Here is a 22577-nt window from a genome sequence, read left to right on the forward strand (position 1 = left end):
TGAGAGGCTCTTACCACTAGAAAAACTGAGTTTGGTCCTGGATAATTGGACAACCCCTGCTAAAGAATTTTTGTGCAAGACTTGTAGAGTTGCAGCCAGATTTTCTTTTCCTGTGTGCCAAAGGAGAACATCCATGGCCCCGTTTGCATTTGCAAGACAGTGACATGAGGACCCAGAATTGATTGTATTGCTCTTTGAAGAGAGAGAATTGCTGAGCTCTCTGGAAAGATGTCACTGTCCTGCTGTATAAAGCTGTAGCTCCACATTTAGGAGACAGTGAACAGGTTTTGGCATAGATGTTTAGATGCCTTATGACCATTAAAATGAGAATTATACTGTTGCTTTCTGTCCTGGGGGATCTTTTTAAATTAAGTTTCACAATACTTGCAAAACACTGTGATTCTATGAGGAGAATACCAAAAGCATTGTCAGAAGGAAATCCCTATTTTAAGCGTTTAAACTATTTAGATGAGGTATAACAAAAAAACCAAAACAAAAAAAAAAAAAAAGAAAAAAAATCCAACAAATAAACAAAAAAAAATTGAAAAAACTACAGAGACATTAAATGAAGATATAATAAGGAGTATTCCATAGGTACTACAAGAGGCAGAGAAGTATGGCATGTGATGCTACAATTTAATAATGTATCATAAACAACATGTACAAGGAAGACAAAACTGCACAGACAGCATTAATTCAAGGCTTTTCCTTGAATTGTTTCATTTTGCAGCTTATCTGCTTTGTAGGTACATAAGTTGAATTGGCATGTAACAAGATTTTATTAGAGATTTTTTTAAATAGATTTTTTTTGAGAGTGAATATCTGCAGAGACAAGGTTAACTTCTTTAAACTTTCTATTACTGCTGCCCCTCACATACAATTTCTTCTGCAAGAAGGCTTCTGGGAAGTTCAAAAGACTGAATTTCCCAGCTCTTGCATCCCATGAAAGGTGGGAGTTGCTGAAAAGCAGGTTCTCAGTGAGCACTTTCTTCATTTTCTTTAAAAGTAAGGCTGTTTGGTCTCTCTCTAATCAGGAGTAACTGGAATTCCTCCTGCAGCCAGCAGCAACCTGACGCTCAGACAGGAAGTCAAGTGGGTGTCTGGTCCAAACTTAGCTCAGGGGACAAGGCATCCCAATGCCTGGCCAGGTACCAGCTGCTTTCTGCTGACAGAAATGCATGACTGTAGTGACACCCCATATTTTTTTCTACTTCTCTTTAGTCTCAGTTTATTTCAGTTTGTTACATAGCTGAAATTCCTTTGCTTGTTGAGGAAATGAAAAAAAAATCTTCTTCTGATTGCTAATATTCACATTATTGCTAAAAAGAGAACGAAAACAGTCCTCTGTTGTTATTAAAAATATTAATAATAAAGGAAAATATTAAAGGCACAGCAGTTTTATGGTCCTCCAGAGACAGACCAACATTATTATGCAATATGCAAATTAACTTACATTTTCCAGTACTATCTTTTATATTATGTATATCAATATAATCCAGAAATAAATGCTTCTGTTGGTTTTAATGTTAGAAAGTTGTCTCTATTGGTTGCTCAGAACCTAAAGCAATAAAAAATCTTTTTATGTGGCTGTGATAGTAAGAAGAACTTTGTATTTCAGCAACATTTTCTTCAGATGATCTCAAAGTCATTTATAAATAATTATGTTTTCTGATACCCTGGTAATATAGTTTGTTTTCTTTTTATTTACTTGTTTTAATGTTTCCTGAAGCAGACAGAGAGAAATAATTGTGCTCCTAATTAGTCACTGAAATTTTTCCCATCAAAAACCCACAACTGCAGTGCAACCTGCAGACCCCCCCTGTGCCTGTCTCTGTGCCCCAGTGCGAGGATTTTTTGCAGGTGTCTATCAGGAGAGGCAATGTTGCACAGGCTCTGCTCTGCTCTCTTCTTTCCCAGTACTGATTTATTCACTGGCATGCTGCAGGATGCTATTTTGAAGCACGTCTGAAAATTATGTGAGGTTGCAGACAAGTAGTTTATCTCTCCAGTAATGATTACATTTGGTGCTATTGGCAGTCACACCAAAGGCTCTTGCAGGCAAAATAAAGCACTTCTTTCATCTTTCCAGTTAGATAAATCATTCCTGCAAAATCTCTTGTTATTTAAAAAAATCCAGCTTACAATACTGTGCTTGTTCAGGGTATAGCAAACAATAAATAGCTGCAATTCCTGTGCACATATTTTTCTTCCTGCTTGTCTCTGTGCTGCCCATCCCACCATTATCCCCACTGAATATTTAACTATATCATGCCTAGAGAAGCCTGGAAAAGTGAGGCAGGTTTCTTGGAAGTGCCAAGCCATTTTTCCTCCCTGGAACACGGCTGCTGCTGAAAGGAGCTTTCTGCCTGCATGTTCTCCTTCACTCTACTGCAGGCATCACGTGTAGCCATGACTACAGGGCAGCTCTCAGAGAGACACAGCAGCTCCCCTTAGACACCAGCGAGCCTGGTTAGAGGTGTGGAGGGCACACAGAAATCTCCCTCCTGATGAACTCTGAGTCCAAGGGCTGAGGGGACCTTCCATGGTGTGGGCATTTGAAGCCAAAACAGTTCCCTCAGCCTTCTGTGCTGGGGCAAGCTTGTCTTCCTGCCCCCCTTGCCCCTTTTCCAATTGCTGCTGGGTCTGCGAGAGCCGGTGCTGTTGGCTGGTGATGGCTCGTGCTGGATTACCAGAGGGCACTAAGCTCCTTATTCCTCTGCCGAGGTGGCCACAGGGGACACACTCGGGGAGTAGGAAGATAAGGTGTGTGAGGGAAGGGGGTGCATGGCAGAGGACTGCTCATGACCAGTGCCTTCAGTGTGGCTGCAGCAGTGCAGCACTTCCCAGCTGCAGCAGGATCCCACACCCACCCCCTGGGTGTGCACCTGCTGGCACTGAGAGAATCCAGCAGGGAGAAGGCATTTGGTGAGGAGGTGGTGCCTGCATTATGCACATTTCTGGGCTTTCTGTTGCCGCAGGTCATGTTCCCTGAAGAGCCTGTGATGCTCACCTGATCTGACCTGTTCTGAACAGAAACACAGAGATTCAGCTGCATGGACGTGGCCATGCTGCTCTAGGATAGCCCACAGAACTGTAACCTCAGGAATAAACAAAAAACTTTATTCCTGGCCAGGCCCTTCTCTCCTTCAGATTCCTTCTGTTAAAAAAGCAGCTGATAGTGCCCTGGTAGGCAAGCAGTTGGTTGTACAGCACTTGGACAGTTATTAAAGGCTGCAGATTTTGTGCTAAGTATAATTAGTGTTTCACAGCTATATAGATATATATTTTTTTATTAGTGGTGTTAATCAGTATTAACCTGCTGTTCATTAGAGTATTATTAAAACATTAGAGTGCACAACTGATTGCCTCCATCAGTACTTAAAAACGTATTTATGCCAAGGCTAAAAAATTTAATAGTGCAGTAAATAGTCCTGTATTTTAGATGAGGTGCCAATGGGCCTGTTCATTATTTGGAGCTATAGTTTGCTACTGATACTTTAAAAAACTGTGTATTGAAATTTCAGTCCCATTAATTTGTCTATGCATGCGAGCTTGTGTGCACTGGTATGATAGCAACATTTGTAAAACTGTCAAATAATATTACATATTAAAAAACCCCAAAACAAACATTGTCTCAAAGGAAATGCTAACTTCAAAGTACATTACATCTTTTTGGTTTCCAGTCCTGTTTTTCCCTAGGTAGTTATGTTGAATAATATATGATTTTTCATTAGCAGCTATCCATTAGGGATTACAAAATACACCACACAAGTAAGTTAATGTGGCTGTTGGAAACTTGGCTATTACCTTCTCTTTTACATTTTACTTCTTAATTTTAATTGACCAATATTTAATTTATTATGAGCTACATAACAATCTATTTGTGTAGGTCTAAATCTTGATCTCTTAAGTATTCAGGCTTCATGAGTCAATTCTTTACTATTTTATTGATACATAAAATGCCTAGGGAACGGCCAGCTGAACAATGTCCTTGTGATTAAAAGCAATGGAGATTACATATAAGAAGTTAACTCCATAAGTATAAACTTCTGTGTATCTGGATTCATGCAGTCCGATATTTATTAATCTTTCAGCTATATTCAATTTATATGTGCATGGTGTGTGAGAGACAAAGGTGTATACATATAATAACAGTTATACACAACTGTGAATGACAACATTTATGTAAGTAAATTTATCAGTCAGAATGCTGGATTAACAAGCAGATTTTATAAATTGTTTTTTTATAACTATTGTATAATAGTTTTTAATATTATTAATTATTAACGATAATCCAATTATCACTGCTTTTTTAAGCTTAAAAAAGACTATATTTAAAGGAAAACTACTCAGTGAAATTATGCAACACAAATTACCATCAAATCCTCTCCTATCAAAACTTGATTTGATGTTTGCTCTTTTCCATGTCTTTTTCTATCCTGAGGACAGGTCATATCAGAAAATGTGCTAAAAGCTGCAGTGAAAAAAAAAAAAGCTAAAGCCATTACTACTTTTATGCTTTTGAGGCTTGACTTTCACAACTAAACTGTGTGTCTTTAAACAGAAGTTATTATAATGATGTTTCTAAGATTCCAAAGAGGAAAAAGCCCAGTTAAAAGGCCTCATGCTTTATTCAGTGACAACCCTTCCCCCTGTTACTGATTTTCACAGGATGTGGGCCCTGTGTTTCCACATTGCAGCACGGAGCCATCGGAACCCGCGATGTGCCACAGCCGCTGGGGTCCCAGGGGACAGCAGCAGCTCTCAGGCTATGTCCCAACAGGGGCTGTTGGCTGTTGGTGGTGCTTTCCTCCCAATAGCCAATCTTGTCAACTTGAAATCACCGTGTTTATGTTTTAAATGAGATTGGAAATCACAGCAGCAAGGCCTGTGACTAGTCCTCAGCAGGAGGAAAGCTTGTCACAGCCAATTCTGATTTCTTGATAGGAATATGCTAACTTCATGTTTCAAGAATTTAGAAATTCACACCTCTGACTTGCTTTGGCTGATAGAGATAGTTGGTGTCATTGTGGTCTGGTGATGTCATCTGGAAATTGAATGCCTTTTTTTTCTAAAACTTTTTTCACAGTATGCAATTGTATGTTGATTTGGTGACTGCCTAGGTAGTCTCTAAATCCTATCCCAGGCTGTGAAACTAACATGCAGAATGTGTGTATACTGGCCATATGTGTATGTGTGTCAGCAGCTGCTTGCTGTCAGGTTTGTCACAAGTCCCAACACACAGGTGGCATTCAAAGAAAACTGTTCTATTCAAGAATCTGCTCAGACTTTGAAGCAACTAAATCAACAGGACCTCTTTGCAGCAGGTCCTAGCCTTTGTACATGCAACATTAAAAATTTGTGAGTTTAAACTACCCCAAGTTTATTTAGAATATGGAAATTTTGTCATAATTACAGGGAGACACCTCTTGGTTGCCTGTTTTGGTTCAGCCAATAAACAGTTACAAAATAATCTACAGGGAGAGGTTTTGCAAAAAAAAAAACATGAGAAAATTTGTTTTGGAAAAACTGACATGTGGTTCCTAAAACACTATATGCTCCCTGGAACTTGGGTGTTCCTGGCTGAAGACTGACACTGTTCTTGGTTCTTCACAGTTGAAGAACAACCATTTCAGGCCGTGCTGCTGGGGTTTCTAACCCCATAGACCACATTTCATAACCACATTTCTGTGGTCTTTCTGTGGACCAGACCTCCAAAACCTGACCTGGCATGTCTCACAAAATTTGGTCTGAACTGACAGGGGAATTCCAGGGATGGGACATCTGGAAATCATTGCCACATCCACAGCAGATGCAAGAGATTATTCTGTATCATTTTTCCTGATCTGATCCTGGCTTGGCCAACCCTCCCTGCCCAGTCAGCTGGAGGCCAAGGCTCCTCTGCAGTTCCGTGTGGGAGCCTTGCCAGCTTTGGAGATGTTTCTGTCTCTAATGCCATGCTGAGTCCCACTTCAGGTTTCGGTACCAATCTACTCCAGTGGCACTGCCTCTGTTAACAGCATGGATGGATTTGGCCAAGTACCTGGGAGGCTGGTGCACATTACATAGCATGATTTGGATAACATTACAGCTGCATATTACCTGAAAGGAGGGGGCTGGTAATGTGTGAGACTGCCCCCCGAGTACTCTAAGAAACTACAAAATCATTATTCAAGCGTTCAGGTTTCCCTGTCACCAAAGTATCTGTATCGTTTCACGCATGAAATAGCACATTAAGATGTTATTAGTGGATATGACAATCTATCCTACTTTCCTCCAGGGACTAGATAATGGCTTATGGATATATTAAAACTTTTGATTTTGGCATCTGTTATAACATGATGGATGTGTGGCACACAACAATGTGTTTTTGCTTGCTGAGTTGTTGCAGATAAAATGAGAAATAAATCCACATAATATGTGTCTGTTTGGAGATCTCATCTCTGGTCTGACCATGTTCTTTGTTCTCTTGGCAGTGGTGATTTTAAGTACAAGCATGCATGAAACTACTGCTTGTTTTTATTTTTTTTAGTAATTGCAGAGATGCTTACATTTGTTCAGGTAAGGGAACAGATGGGAATGCACTAATTCTGAGACTCACATCAGGCAACAACAATTTTATAGACAAACTATTTAATGATATGTCCATGATGGTGTACAAATTACTAGACAGATGCATTATTTGGTACTGGTGCTGCATCCCAGTGCTTCTCTCATTATGAAAATCTAATGTACCATATTTAAACAAGAAAGTTAAGTCAAGGTTCTGTTGATTTGATGTCATGCAGAGACCTGACAAATTCCTCTGAATAATTTATTTTTCTTTATTTTGTTTGTGCAACTTTGTCATTTGGGGCTTCCTGTTACACAAGGCTGATTTAGGTTGAATTTCTGTGTTCATTGAAATACTGTGTAAAGGGCAAGTAAGGAACTAGCAAGTTAAGATCTTCATATTAACCTATGCCACCTGCCTTTCAGGTGGATTTTGATGATAAGCCTGACTCCTTGTTCTTCAAAGATGGGCAGCGAAGAATTGACTTTGTTTTGGTGTATGAAGATGAAAGTAAAAAAATGAGTCATAAGAGGAGTGATCGCAAAAAGCAAAAGGTGAGTTATTTTTCATATACTGGGTGTTAGAGCTGTGGGCAGAAAGGACGGTGCCCTCACCTAGAGCAGCAATTGCTTTACCTATCCTCAGAGCTGGGAGCTGGGAGACTGAAGCCCATCAGACTGAGCAGGGAACAGGGCTCGAGGCACTGGATTGCTGTGTACATGGGCAGAGCGCTGCCCATCGTGTCTGTCAGCCTGTGCTTGGTGACCCCAGAGCATCCTCCTCGGAGGCCACCCTTCAGAAGATGTGAGCAGGAAAATGCCAGTGTCAGGTTAGAGTTGGACACCAAGATCTTCACACTGGGAAAATTTTCTGTACCTACAGTGATTCAATTAGGCCCCTAATGGACTTTGGTAATAAAATCAGAGTATTCAGAGGAACCTAAAGGAGGTGGATGAACAGTTGTTCCAGACCACAGTTCTGAACACAGCTGCTGACATTCTGCTGACTTCTGATAACATAGCTAAGTTGTTTAAGGGAAATAACTACACATCTGCCACCAGAATTTTTCTTGTATAATTCTTTCCCCTAGCACTTCAGCAGCTTCTTCTTTGCTAGAGACTTTGCAAAGTTTCTGACTCAAGCCAACGACTTCTTGATGCTCCTTAGCATCCACAGCTCCATAGCTCATCAATGAAGTACAGTAATAGATTAAGTATTATTTTTTAATCATTTCAGCTATTATTCTTTGATCAGTTCCATCACAGGACTGCATTCATTATGGCACACAGGGTCACAAAAACGAGCTCTACCATTCCACTGAACTGTCTGAGAAATAAGCATCCATGAGATTGTTCCCGTGGCATCTGCACTCCCCCACCTGCCCACCCACATCCTCCTCTGCTTTAGTAGTAATCCATGTTCCAGCAGCAGCCTCTGGTACAGACAGGCAGGGACAAAGATACCACTGAAAGCAGCTGGTATACAAATAATAATTTAGCAGTTAGGAAATAGAAGAGTAGGAGTAAAAAGGCCCGTAGCTGAGTTGGTTGATACTCATTACACAGTGTTGTTGTTGGCATTAACAGGACAGCCATAAGGAATGTCGTTAGTAGGGTTTGAGGGAGTCCTGCCGTGGGTGGATGTTGTATTACACATGATCACAGGATCAGCAATATAAATTAATTGAAAGAGGTAATTAGACAAAAAAGCTGCCCCTTTGGAAAGAATTGTTTTTATCAATTAGCATTTTACATTTATGTTTGTAATACTTGGCCATTGCCCAAATATATTAAAAATATAATGAGCATCTTTTCTAAGTAGTGATGGAAATTAAATGTGAGCAGTGGAGTAGTATTTTCAGTGCAGCATTAATGTTAAGACATTAGCCAGAATGAAACCATTAATAATTAGACCAGGAGATTGTGGGTAGGTGCTTGCATAAAAACTTTACTTTCCAAGGTCTTAGTTCCACAAAGGTCTGCAGCCACGTTGACTGTATGGTGTGCTGAGGAAGAGGAAGCAATCTGCCTACACGCAACACATGTGAGGACAGGACCATATCAGACAAGTGACCAGATAAGGGGAAGACAAAGACAAAGTGGCTGGGGAGCAGTTCTGTGGAAGAGGCCCCAGTGGTTTTTGTGAAGAGCAAGCTGAACAAGAACCAGCTGTGCAGCCTGACAGCAAAGTGGCCAACAAAACCTGTATGGACAGGAGTACTGCCAGGAGAGTGACACATGAGCCATGGGTGACTGGGATGTGTCAGAAGGAAGCCAAAACCAGAATTTCCATGCATAAGCAGAAGCTCAAGCAACAGGGGGGCTGTACACGTATACCTTATATCTGAGATTGAAATTAAGATTACATTTATGGTGCAGCTTTACAACCTTAGAATTTCAGGAAGGAAATTAACATTTTGGCCTATCACAGTTCCCAGAATGGTGTGGGGTTGGTGCTGTCCAAGATACACTCAGATCTTATCAATGTTGGCATAAGCCCACTTTATAGCTTGTCTTTACCCACATTGTTTTTTATTTGGTTGTAATTTTTTCTGAGACAAATGACTTCCACCCTTGTGATGAAATGCTACCAAAATAAGGAGCATTACCATGTGCAATCAGTTTTAAATACACTGTCTGATCAATGATGAACTGAAAATGCCAAATTTTATAAGTAGCATCTTGTGTAATTCAGGGTGCTTTAAGCACAGATAGGTTCCTTGCCCATGCTACTCTTTCTTTGATTTCCCTGACAGTTTTATAGAGCTATTATCCAGAGCTTTATTGTGCACAAAATTTGGAAACTCCAGCTTCCTGAAAAATAGAAGATTAATGAAGTCTCTTCCCATAGGGTGACATCCTCATGTCACTGGAATCAGGAGCAAGTTTTCTGCTATTGTGTGCAATGTTACAAGTCTGTGAAATCTAGAGATTTGTCACTGGGAAAAAATCTGCCTGACACACACAGCACCCCACCCCACCCCACCAGCAGGATGTGGAAGTTGCTTCAGAATTCAAATTATTAGTGGACATCTGTAGATTTCTGAAGGGAAATGTTTTGTGTGCTGCAGTGGGTGTTTTTTTTACGATACATTATGAATGTGGAGGAGTCCCCAAATTCTTACTGAATTTAGACAGAAGGATTTGAAAATCAGACCACAACCTAGACATCCAATTGACTGAATTCAGAGAAACAGGGCACAGATCCACGTGTTCTGCAGCAAGAGAAGACTCAGATCCTGGGAGTATCATTGTATTGGATTTGAATGGCTTTCTGCTCTTTTTCTGAATATTTGGATAAATGTAACGGAATGGTTCAGCATTAGTTTATAGTAGTGAGCAATATTCTTGGGAAAGTAGCTCAGAGGACAGCAGGAAATAAAACATGTGTGTGATTTGATAGAAGGGAAAAAAATATGGGATTCTGAAGCTCTTGGAGATCCACAGGGTTTCTCTTATTTTCATCTGTTTCTGAAATCTGGTTTAGAGTAGGCAAAGTCAAACTAATGAAATGACAACCTCAGGGAAGCATCTAACATAATTTATAGATCTAAAAGCTAGTAGACAAGTTTCAAATATGTAACTCAATTCAAACTCCAAACTTTTTTAAAGTTTGTATACAATTAATTTTGCAAGCACTAGCAAAAATGAGACTGCCAGGAGAAGATTCCAGAAACTGTACCTTGCAAGCAATTGAAATTCTTGCACAAAGCGTATCTTTTAAATCTACTATTTATGTACCCCATTTGTCAGGATAGGTTACCATCAGAATAGAATTTTAATACTGCCAGTCTCTTCAGGAATGCTCCCAAATACCAGTTTCATTTGTTGAGGTCCTAAAGGAGCTCACTGTTGAAACTCAAAGGATCAGGGCCAGAAAGGTAAATTCAAGATAAATCAATGCAGAATGTCATTTTATTCCATCTGTTTCCCCCCAACAGAAATAAACAGAAAGATTGTCAATAATTTAAATTGGAATGTGGGCAAAACCTTAATTTCCAGCCATGGAGGAATCTGTGCTTCCCAGAAATAGATGATTTTTTTTTTTTTCAAGTTGAATGAAACTATCACTCATGGAGAGTATTACACATATCTCATTGGGGCTTTTTAAGTACAGAGAACTTAAGCAGAGCTGGAGAATTTTGTTTTCATAAGCAAATGATGAACAGTTCCCGCCTCTATAGTTGTCTAGTTCAGATAACCAACAACAATAAAACCACAAAAATAATTTAAAAAGTGAACAAAAGTAAGCTTGGGTAACTTTTCAAACAAGAATTATACTTTTCCCACAGCTTAGCATGTGTCATACCTGCCGTGAGAGAACAGCACTTGGGTTTACAGGTAAAAGGGTATCTCTGTGCCATTTTATGCAGTGATTTGAGGCAGTAGAGAATGACAGGCTCATGCCTGTGGTGTGCTCAGCCAACCTGCTCAGGAAGTCTGATAAATATGGAAGGGACCTTTGGCACTGGGAGGAGGGTGGTCACACCAGCCTTCATCTCAGCTGGATGGTTTGGTTTTGAAGCAGAAACTCACTGAAATAATACCTCTGATCCTGGGGCAACCACAAACCCAAATTTTACAACTTTGGAAGGAAGGATGACAGAAGAATATGAAGACACATAGAAGGAGGGAGTTACTCTGCAGTTACAACATAGGTCAAAAATGGGTCTTTCCAAACAGGGTGGCTGGAAGCTGTTGTTGAGGGCAGGGCTAGACTGCAGTATTACCAGTTCTGCGTGGTCACGGATCAGGTTGCAAAAAACCATGAGGCTGGCTTAAAATCAAAGGGTATATCAGAAAATATGTATTTGGAGTTGTTTGGGTTTGCATTTTTGGGGGCTTATTCTCTATAGCATGTCCTGCTTCGTATTTTTATGATTGTCTTCAAATGTAAGGGAAAGAAGCTTACAGAGCAGAGCTGCTCAATCAATTAGTTTTCTGATGCTGACAGCTGGGAATTTGAGGAAAGCTTCCAAACACCATCAAAGAAACTGTGAGGCAGCTAATATCTTTACAATGATCCTCTTCACTTCCTTCAGCTGTTTTCCATAGAGGAGGCTTTGGCCCCCATGTACTTTCTCTCATTGACTGTGATTTATCTGTTGCCTGTCAGGTAAGGCAGAGGAGGCTATTCAAGGTCTCTTTTTTAGTTAGGATTTTTCCCCTGAACCCACATGGATATTGTGGTAGGGAACTTCTCTCTTTGCACAAAAGAAATTTAGCAAAGATATGAGTTGGCATTCTTCTGTCTCTGTAATCAAAGCAAGTCTTCCCTACCATTTACAACACACAGGGGGAAAGGTGCTACCGGTCTGCTACCAATTTCCAGACCCACAATCTTGTTAATTTCCTCAACTTGGCAAGACAATCACCAGAAATTGAAAGCACCGTGGTGAAAAAGCAGCTCGCAAAAGCTGATCCTTCCACATGCCTGTAATACTTGGCATTTACTTGCATTCTGCTTTCATTTTCTTAAGACTGTGTATGATTATGCATGCTAGGTGACTTAGTCTATTGACTAGCCCTTCAATCATCAAAACCTATGTCAGATTTAGATCAGAAGCACTACCATGATTGCTTTATTATTGCAACTTATCCTTGCAGGTAGCTGAGCAAAATGCCAGATACTAAAATAAACTTTGGATGGTCTCCACCTTCCAGCCTAATAAACTGTTATATCTACATACTGTATTCCCCAGTCAATGCAAAACCACTATGGACTCCTCTGGGTAAAAGTCTAGCTCCTCCATAGATCACTATACGCATAATTCAATCATTTATATAAAATAGCAAAGCCCCTAATTAGCAAAGCCTCCCAGAGGCTTTGTTTCTCACTATTTGAATTTATGCATTATTAGAAACCTTAATATTGTCAACATACATCTAAGATTTTGAGGGCAAAATTAATTTGGGGAACTCCTTGCCATAATCAATTATTAAAGGAATCTGATTAAAAGGTTGTTTTTTTTAATAGTATTAGACTTCTGCAAATGAGAATTGCTCTGCATCTATTTTTATGCTATTTAGAGAGAAAATCAAACAGGTGTTTAACCCCCTGCCTGTTTTATTTGCTTGGGTTGAAATACTTTCATGATTAAATAGTATTCACTTTAGAAACAACCACGTGAATGTGGAAGAAGCAAAGAGGTGGGATGAAATGGCAGAAGAGTTACTAGAGTGACAAACTCCTGTGTGTTGTGTGTTACGTATATTAATGAACTGATAAGAGGGTTGAGTTTTCATAAAACAAAAATTTCAGAGGAAATCATTACATCGTTTTCTTATAAGCCAAGGTGGCTGAAAACCTTTAGCTTTAAAGGAGACTGGAGAACATTATTATCTATGAAATAAATGGTGAATATCTTGAAAATGCAAGAAAATATATTACTGCAAGAAAAACACTCACATTTGTGATTTTAAGTTAGAGCTGTCAGTAGAACAAAGATAATTAGATGTACACATCATAAATGTCTATTACACACACACACACATATATATATACAAGATAAAAATATAAACAGTATTATACTGTCTCCAATAGCCAAGTGAATTATTGAGACATGGAGAGATGCCTCCATGGAGAGTGCTGTCAAAGTCTAGGGTTGTGATTTTGTCCTGAAAGAGCAAGGAATAAGGAGAAAAGTGATAAGTATTGATGAGAGGAAAAAAAAAAAAACAGACTGAAATGTTTGGCTCTTCTTGTGCCTAGCTTGAGTAGAAGGTGATATTCACTGGAATAAAAAGGCAGAAAACCCAAAACAGATAAGAAAAATACTTTTTTCACAAAATATTAGATTAGTCCATTGAGATCATTTCCACATGCAGCTGCTCAGCTGGGAAATAATAAGCTATAAATGGGGTAGGCTTTTCATGTTGTTATTCAGTTCTATAATTATTCATTTCAAGACTTGCTAAAGTTTTGGGAAAATAGCATTTTCTTGTTTGGGGTCTTATAACCATCTTAAAATATTCAAGAACTGGATGAAACTTACTTGGGTGTACAACTGACCTGTTCCTGTGGAACTTCTGAAGATTTTTACCATTTTTACCATTTGCTAAAGCATCTTTTTACCATTTTTACCATTTGCTGAAGCATCTTTTTGCCTCTAGAGTGGGTGAGCCTTGAGTCTAGCCCTGAGGACTGCTTTCTGTGCTCCTATCCAAGTTCCCAAGACTTTATCTAGAGGGTCATTCATTGACTCTGGTCGTGCACAGCAGCAACAGGTCTGGATCCTGTGCACAGATCTTAAGGCAGCTAGAATTGCTATAGAGAACCACATGACAAAAAGCACTGGGTCCTTCTTCTTTAAGTTCCTGTAGTAGGAGATGCCAATTCCTTTAAGCTCATATTAATCAACAAAGAAATTGGCCAGTGGCATGAAAGGAATCTGGGAGTAAGAAAGTAGTATGCCCAGGTCACTCTGAGAACTTCACTACAGCCCTAGCCTAACCTGGTACAGGAATAAAGCTCTCAGTCCCCAGTGCATTAAATTCATCTTCTTCCAGCAAACTGCTCACTTAAGAGCTCCCAGCCCCAGCTGCCTACAGGTGCCCCCCATTACCCAGGCTGGTGTTTTGACAAGCAGTCTGTAGCTCAGGGAGAGATGGCTACCCTTGACTCACATAAACAAATAAATCATTGAGAAACTACCCAGTTGGTGCAGATAGCTTTTAAATTTGATTGCTTCACATGGAGTTTCAAAATTTCTTGTAAATCCCTTATGGAATTGTACATTTTGTATTTGAGGGGAAAGGGGATGTTCCTGTGTTTCTTGGGAGGAGGTCATCTGTATGGAGAAGCAGATTCAAGATTGGAAAGACATTTCAGGTTTTTTGTAACTCACTATCTGCCAAGTGCTGGTAACTATGAAATGAAATTTAAATGATCCACAAATTTGATTTTTACTGAGAAAAACTTGTTGTGTTCTTCTGAGGACATTAAATGTTCCTGGAATAGCACCACTGACTCTACAAGTGCTACAGCTCTCAGCTTCTTCCTTTGGGGATGTAGTCCATGGACTAAAATATACTGGGATGCTACAGTTTGAACCACTGTGTGAACTCATATGATTACTGTGAAAGAAGCATAAAGTTACAGGTTTCTGGAAGGAAAGTGGGATGGAAAGCATTTGAGATGAACATTTTGTAAAGGAAGATTAATGTAGTTCACTTAGTGACTAAAGTTGAAAGAGATCAAAATTTCAGGAGTAGATTTACAAACTTTCAAAATCTGAGTCACACACTTCTGTAATGTACCAGAAACTGAGAGGATAAGTTCTCCACAATTGCATTTGAGGGCAATATTACATATCAGACAAAAAAAACCTGATCCAGATTAATTAGTAGGTAGGACTGTACATATCACCACAGTAGCTATCAAGTGTTATAGAGATAACAGTGATGGTTTTGGGAAGCAATTCCATTTTTCTATGCATACATTTTTTAGTGAAATTTGGAACAGATGTTTTACAGTGTTTAATATCTTTTAACAGAGGAAGAGACAAGTATATGAGTCAAACCTGATAAACAATGGCTTGCAACTAGAAGCGACGAGGTCGGTGAGTGCTATTCTCTGTGTGAATGGCTGTTCTGAGAGCAGAGCTGCCCCTCTGGGATTAAGGAAACTGGATATATTAATTCACTGTAAGATTTCTCTCCTCTCAAGAAAAATAGGCCCACATTTCTTCCATTAGCAGTGTCTTTGAGATATGATGCAAAATCTTTTTAAACTTATGTCTGCTCCTTCCTCTGCAAAATAAAAGAAGCAAAGCTGATTGATTACATCATGCAGCTGGGAGATTACATAGGTCATGTTTGCTCAGAGCTTGGAAGATAAAAATGACTGTCTGTACCCTGCAGAGGGGTACTTGCCATACTCTGGCTGTGCAGTACAGGTGGGAGGCTGGTGTGTGTCTGGGGCAGAATGGCCCTGCCAGGAGAGCAGTGCAGAGCTCATGACCCTGCTTCTCAAAAGGCTGTGATGTCGCCTGCAGGCAGTTCAGGAGCACTGTGGAAATGCACACCAGCTGCAGAGCTGCTGGCTCTGGAAGGGAGGGTTAGAGCCCCTCCGAATGCCTTCTCTTTCTTCCTGCCCTGCAGGGCTGCAGTGCTCCATCTGTGTCTCCCTCTCCAGGACAATCACTTCCAGTCTAAATTTGTTGTTGTCTGGTAGTCTATAGAGAGCTTCAGAAATAGTCACTTTGCCCCTTCCTCCCAAATTAGAATCTATGGCATCACAGAATTTATTTGTCTGCGGTGAGGACTCCAGCTGCATGTCCAAGAATGCAGTCTGGTTCTTCACATTCATAAGAAAGTAAATTCTTGCTCTCTGGAAGGCTGCTGCAGACCTGATGCTATACTTACATATTGCAGTCTTCAGTAGTTCTGCTGTGATTATGACTGAAAAACATTTGAAACTGCACATTTCCCCAGGCTGGATCAGATATCTGGCCAGTGCTCCTGAGCCAATGAGCTACATAAGGAAATGTCATGTGGCTGACACTCACTAATGCAGAGCAGCAGTAGGTCTACAGGCCACATGTGGACAGGAGGCAGGAGTGGCTGTCAGGGTTCCCACTGCATACTGCTGCTGTGGGTTTGGGATTTCCACTGGGAGCAAATGTGCCCCATGCTGTCTATTTCAGCAGTTTCAACTAATTTCTCTTTCCCTCTCCCCATTCTCTCCAGGAAGCTTGGAATTCTTGTTGCCCAGGAGCACCCATGAGTGCCTAGCCTGCTCCCATCACACTGGGTTGTAACTGAGCTGCTGGGGAGTTGCTGGCAGCTCCAGAGCCATGCCTGCCCTGTCAAACTACAAGCAAAAAAGAGTCCTAATGACCCTGTATGGGCAAAGTGTTGCACTTAAATTGCTTTGTAAAATACTTTGCAGAGATGTAAACATTAACCATTAAGGGAAGATTTAACTGTCTTTTTTTATATATCTTTATATGCCTTCATCTGCCTGAATGTTTCCTCATGTCAGCGCTTTTACAGAAGCCAAGGATATATTTGCTGGGATGGACAATTAATGCAACTTTGAGTAGGTCATCTAAAGAGAAAGAAAAGTCTAAATAGTTCAAAAATTGTTAAAATGAAAATGCTTAAATACTTATTTTCAATATTCTTTCATCTCAGGTTTTGGATGAGAAACTTATTTTTGTGAAAGTGCATGCACCTTGGGAAGTGCTGTGCACGTACGCCGAGGTTATGCACATCAAATTGCCCCTGCAACAGAATGACCTGAAAACCCGAAAATCAGCCTTCAACTGGTTCAGTAGACTCTTCAGGGTGGACGAAAATATCATCAAACCTGAGCAAGAGTTTTTCACTGCCCCTTTTCAAAAGGAACATTTGTCCAACTTCTACATCCAAGACAAAGACACATTTTTCAATCCTGCAACTAGAAGCCGAATTGTAAGTCCATGGAGTATTTCTAGCATTATTTATAGCATAAAAAGAAACTATTCATTTTATCAAATCAATGTAATTGATGCAGTAGAACATCCTATAAAAATTAAAAATGTTTGGGATGCAACAGTGCTGTGTGATTTGTGAATTAGCCTGGGCAATCCAGAAGGAAAACTTTACTTATATTTATCCTATTTCTTTTCCACCTGAATTTAAAGGAGGGATTTGAATTGTTTGTACACCCTGTGCAATTAATTTTGTCTACACTGATTACTCTTTCTTAACTTGATTATATGCTGAGACAGGTATAGCTGTATATTATTTCTTTCAGGTTGCAAGGACACAAATATATATTTTTTTTTAATTTCAGGTTCATTTTATCCTGTCCCGTGTGGAATATGCAACAAAAAATAATGTGAAAAAGTTTGGCATTAACAAGTTACTGGACACTGGAATCTACAAAGCAGCATTTCCCCTTCATGATGTAAGTCTGGTGCTTGTAACTAAAGTACACTTTGAAACAGAGGTCTGAACTATATCTAGAGGTCTGAACTATATCTAGATATATATATATCCTCTAGGTATATCAAAGGATATATTCATTGCCTTATTCCTGGACTGGTATTATATCTACATAGAAGAATAGGATGTGATTTTGCTAAAGAGATTTTCTACCAAAGCACTGTTGGTTAAAAGCGTATTTCTATAAAGGAAAAACAATATATATCACTTGAGAGTTCTTACATTTGTACTTCCTGGGAGATGTATTTCAGTAAAGCACCTGGACTGATAGTTCCCATGACCCACTGCATTATCAGTCCTAAATCAATGTTTCATTAGTATGCAATTTTCCAATATTAAAATTCCTATCAACATTGTGGATAAAGATGTAGACTACAAATCTCATTTTAGGATGTGTGAAAGTCTTGCACCGTGAGAAACACTCCCTTGGTTCCCAAACATTGCATGAGACTCAGGTTTCTGTAGGAAGACTCTGCCCAGCCAGTCCAATGCCTCACAGGTGTCAGAATCTTGCAGAAAAAAAACTTCACTGGTTTCAAGTTCACCTTGCAATAATAACAAATCCAGCTTTTGCAGCTACACTTCTGAACCTTTTTAAATTATATCATTTGAAAAAGAAAGTTATACTGAAAATTATTTTGTATACCAGGGCTAGCAATAGCACCAAAAAATTGTGGAGAAAACAACCAGATTTCAGAATATTTGGCAAAGAAAAAACTCCATGTGAGGCTGTGAATGCAAAGTAAGCAAAGACTGAGGGCTGATTTTCTGTATTTTATCTATTGCATAACTGCAATATCCCAACTTGTCCCCCTCAGAGCCACCATTCTGTGTCCAAGGTGTGTTCTGTCAAGGAGACATTGAGAACATGGGAGGTCAGGAATGATAACTGCTTCAGCTGCATGGACTTGGCTTAAAATATTTAGGAGGCCTCCAAGGTTTTCAAAGAAATTTTTAAGGCAGAATCAAGACAAACCATGTTTCTTGTAAGTAATCACAGATTTACAGAATAGAATTCGTATAATTTGTGACTAGCCATTTTTAAAGTTTCCTTTTAAAGATTTAAAACCTGCCTTGCAGGATATTTCTATCATGGCATGGGGAACTTGGAGTCAGTATTACTAGTAATTATTGACTGTCTTTTTATACAGTTTAAATTATACATATCAGCTATGCTGAAAATGAAAAGTAGCAGATAAATTTCTACAAATATTACTCATTTTTTTGCATCCCACATATAGAATGGAAAATGTCTCAAACAAAACAGGTTTTATTGAAATAGCTTTTTTTATAACCTACTAAGAAATACAAAGATTATCTCCATGTGAACTCTCTTTTAAATTTAAAGCAGAGATTAGAGGGCCTGGATTTTTCCCTCAGTCTTTCCAGCCTGTATTCTAGTACAGTACTATTTTGAAGCAAAGCATGTGTAGCATGTTAAAGCTACTTAAAATCCATTTTAGTTCAGTCCTGTTCTCTAATTAGAATGGATCCTTTTTTTATTTTCTATTCCTAAGTGCCAAGATGCTGACATGTGCTTAGATTGAGTTCATGATGAGTCCCTGTTATTTTCAGCTCACATATGTACAGCATTTACTTTAGCATTCAGTGCCTTTCTGACAATCTTCTATCCTGAATCCTGGTGTGCTCTCAGAGCTGCTGCTCCTTTTCCTAGCTTGCAGTAAGATTGACTAAATACTACTCCAGACTCTAGCTTTGTGGCATTGAGAAGGTCTGTAGAGATGAGAGATGAGCTGCTCTGGTTAGATTTTAGTGCTGTCTTCTCATGCTCGTTCTGTTTTGCAGTCAAGTTTTAGGCACCTGTCGGCTGATCCCAGCTGCCCAAGTGAACGATATCTCCTCTACAGAGAATGGGCTCATCCTAAAAACATTTTCAAACTGCAGCCCCTGGATTTCATCAGGTCGGTGTAACTGGCACTGAACTAATGCAGGGAGAAAGAGAAATCTACATACTAGGTCTGGTTTTGGGGAAGTCGGAGACGCAGGTTAGTTCTGAGGGAAGGTGCATACACCCAGATCAGCTCATGCACAGGAGCATAATTTGAGATTGATTTCCTAATGAGCTGATTTATGTAAAGGCAACCACTTACAATTTTTCTTTGCAAGCCATGATCTTTTCTTTTTCATTTTTCTCCCCCATTTCTATCCTTTTACGAAAGCATGCAATGCTACTGCAATACCAAACTTGAAACCAGAGGACTATGACAATATGGGTTGGCATAAAATGTGTGAAATTAAACACCTTTCTCCTCCACAGGAAATACTATGGAGAGAAAATTGGCATCTACTTTGCTTGGCTGGGCTTTTACACAAATATGCTGACAGTGGCTGCTGTTGTAGGAGTTGGCTGTTTTCTGTATGGATGCCTGACAAAGGACAACTGCACATGGAGGTACCTGATCAGCCTGGTTTAATATAATGTACAATTTTAATCAGTCCTGTACACAGGGGGACAGTACAGGGTTTGCAAGACACTGCTTAATAGAGGAAGCAAAATTAAAAGGCCCGAGAATAGCTGCCATGGTGGATTTGAAGGCAAAGGCATAAAAATATTAGATAAATAATGGATATCCATGCACCATTACAGTGATAGACATCCAGGAGTTTCTTATTTCATCATTTCATTTTTATTTTGCATGAGGTTCACCATACCTAGCCTAGAAGTACAAAGAAAAAAGTGACAATCAGAAGTCAATACAAATTGCCATAAAACATGATTTTCACTGTGGCAATCCTTTAACTAGACACCCAAAGATGTTAAAAATTTCTTTCTTATAGTTTGGGAAAATACAGGAAGAGCAACAGCACAGGGGCCTTCAGCTGCTTAGGATACCTTGGAAGGCAAGGCATAGCCATGACACAGATTCTCTCATCAAAACACAACAAAATTCAATCATGGCCAAATGACCCAGGGGAAGAAAAATTATGGCCTTGTGTCAAAGGACCTACAGGCCATCCAGTTGTATACCCCTTCCTGGAAGGGTGTCCATCACATTCCTTGCTGAAGGGCTATTCCACAGCCCTTGAATGCTCACAGCTCAGCTCCCTCCCTGGTGTTTACCCCCCTGATGTAAGGTAGGAATTAATTGCGTTACCTTTCAGCCTCCAGCATGCTGGGTTAGTGTGTGTGGGATGGCATCTCCTTTGCCATCTCTCAGGAGACACATCTGCAAACCCGTGAATCCTTGTGGCAGCTCCCCTCTGCACCATTTCCAGTCTGATCCTGTTTGGGAGTCCACAGGGACTAGGAAGTCCTTCGGGCTCTGCAGCTGTTCCTTGCTCTGCTAGGCAGTGCTGCTCTTCCTTCTCCATTCAGACGTGCAACAAACAGCATGTGTGAGCATGCAGCTGTGGGTTTCCTACTGAAGACAGTGAGATCTTTTAAGAGCTGTTTTATTTTCAGTCTGGGCAGTTTTGAGAATTACCACCACATAAAAGGGATGGAAATTATTTTCCTCACGTGTCACCCATTTTTGAGATGAGGACTACGAATGGAAATGGGGATATGTTGCCAGGGGAAGGGATGGGGGTGGAATTCTTGCGTGCAGATCACTGGTAACTTATTCCTTAATTCCCTGAGATTATTGCGCTGTCTTCATGGGTGAAAAAGGACTAAAGAATTTAGTGTTGGTGAGTGACTGACTAGTTTTGTTTTTAGCCAAGAAGTATGTGACCCCAACATAGGAGGTAATATCATAATGTGCCCTCAGTGTGATCAGGCATGTACCTACTGGAACCTCACCATCACTTGTGAATCATCCAAGGTAACTACATTTACAGCTTGTAGACACACTTTTGAACTTTAGTTACACTTTCTCCAGTGCCTCCATTAGCATCCCGCAGAACTGCTAAAGATGTGCAAATAGTTGTTCCTTTGGATACAGTGACTCAACTTCAAAAAGTAAAAACAACAACATTAATTGCTCCAACTTGATCTAAGATGAAAAATTTAGTATTTTGCTGCCAATATTTGATAGGAGAATAAAATGTTATTTCACTTGAAAATTGGTTTCATTTCGGGGTACTTGTTATTTTTGAGGGAAGGAAAGATTCAGTTGGAGTCTTGATTCAGTAACTCTGAATCAATTTTTATAAGGAAACATTTAAAGCTTGTTTTGACATTTCTAATTTCTGCCTCCTCCCTGCATGAAGAAGTTATCTGGATCTATGCCTTGAATTTCATCCGTGTTGCCAAGGAGAAGATGGGTACAAGGAGAGGCTGGTGTTGGCTATGACAGAAGCTGTCACACAGCCATGTCCTGTTATCTGCTCTTTACTCCTGTCAAAAGGAACCTCAGTTTCTTTCCCCATTACCTTGTCTCAGTAAGCTAATGTTAGCCTTTCATCATTCCTCTCTGTAGATTCAGTCCCAAAACTGCAATTTTTCAGCTGTTCATCAAAAATATTTTGCCCGACTTTAATGTGTTGCATCAATACACTTACATGGTAAAAGAAATAAGATTGCAGGGAAAAGACTATAATGGAAAAAAAAAAGGAGATAGTGAACACAGAGGTATTTCATCAGAGTGTGGTTTTACTAACTAACTTATTTGTTATCCTGCTTATGAGAACCAGATGTGCCCATGGTCTTAGTGGCTGTACTAAAAATCCATAATTCCATCCTGAGTTCCCAGACCAGAGGCACTGTTTTTCCTCTTAGTAAGCAACAGATGGAAGGAAGTTTGATAGCACACCATTTTACTATCCCTCATAATGCATATATGGCTTTTATTTTTAATTCTGAACTTTGCATTTAATTTCCTTGATTTACTGGAGAGTGGTGTGCATGGACAGAAACTGAGGGAACACTATCCACAAGGGTTGGTTATGAAACTACATTAAAACTGAAAATCAGCATTTTCAGTAAGTGGCTTCTAGGTTCTGTTCTGGGTTGGTGTAGAAGAATAAAAATGGTTGGTTATATTTTAAGGTTTTTTTTTTTTCTTTTCCACTTTTCCAGAAACTCTGTATATTTGATAGCTATGGAACACTGGTGTTTGCAGTATTTATGGGAATATGGGGTAAGTCAGTTTCAACAACTGTGGTTTGTTATCTAATTTTGGCCAAGCCTC

The 22577-nt window shown here is 39.7% G+C and overlaps 1 protein-coding gene across 6 annotated transcripts in view; it reads left to right on the plus strand.

The window, feature by feature from the left end:
* The window catches only part of ANO6 (anoctamin 6), a 78738-nt gene that overhangs the window by 36287 nt on the left and 19874 nt on the right, over positions 1 to 22577 (plus strand). For 3 of the 6 annotated variants that reach the window (XM_064422500.1, XM_064422497.1, XM_064422499.1), the window contains 8 exons: positions 6979 to 7107; positions 15048 to 15113; positions 16690 to 16968; positions 17333 to 17446; positions 19291 to 19406; positions 19763 to 19897; positions 21164 to 21269; positions 22466 to 22526. In XM_064422500.1, the coding sequence (XP_064278570.1) occupies positions 7072 to 7107; positions 15048 to 15113; positions 16690 to 16968; positions 17333 to 17446; positions 19291 to 19406; positions 19763 to 19897; positions 21164 to 21269; positions 22466 to 22526 (913 nt within the window). In that variant the 5' untranslated portion in view covers positions 6979 to 7071. Of the gene's footprint in view, positions 1 to 6978; positions 7108 to 12968; positions 14416 to 15047; positions 15114 to 16536; positions 16595 to 16689; positions 16969 to 17332; positions 17447 to 19290; positions 19407 to 19762; positions 19898 to 21163; positions 21270 to 22465; positions 22527 to 22577 lie in introns of those variants that run through there. The other 3 variants (XM_064422501.1, XM_064422498.1, XM_064422502.1) reach the window with 3 other exon arrangements.

Source organism: Passer domesticus, chromosome 5 (genome assembly GCF_036417665.1).
Source record: "Passer domesticus isolate bPasDom1 chromosome 5, bPasDom1.hap1, whole genome shotgun sequence".
NCBI classification, from domain to species: Eukaryota; Metazoa; Chordata; class Aves; order Passeriformes; family Passeridae; genus Passer; species Passer domesticus.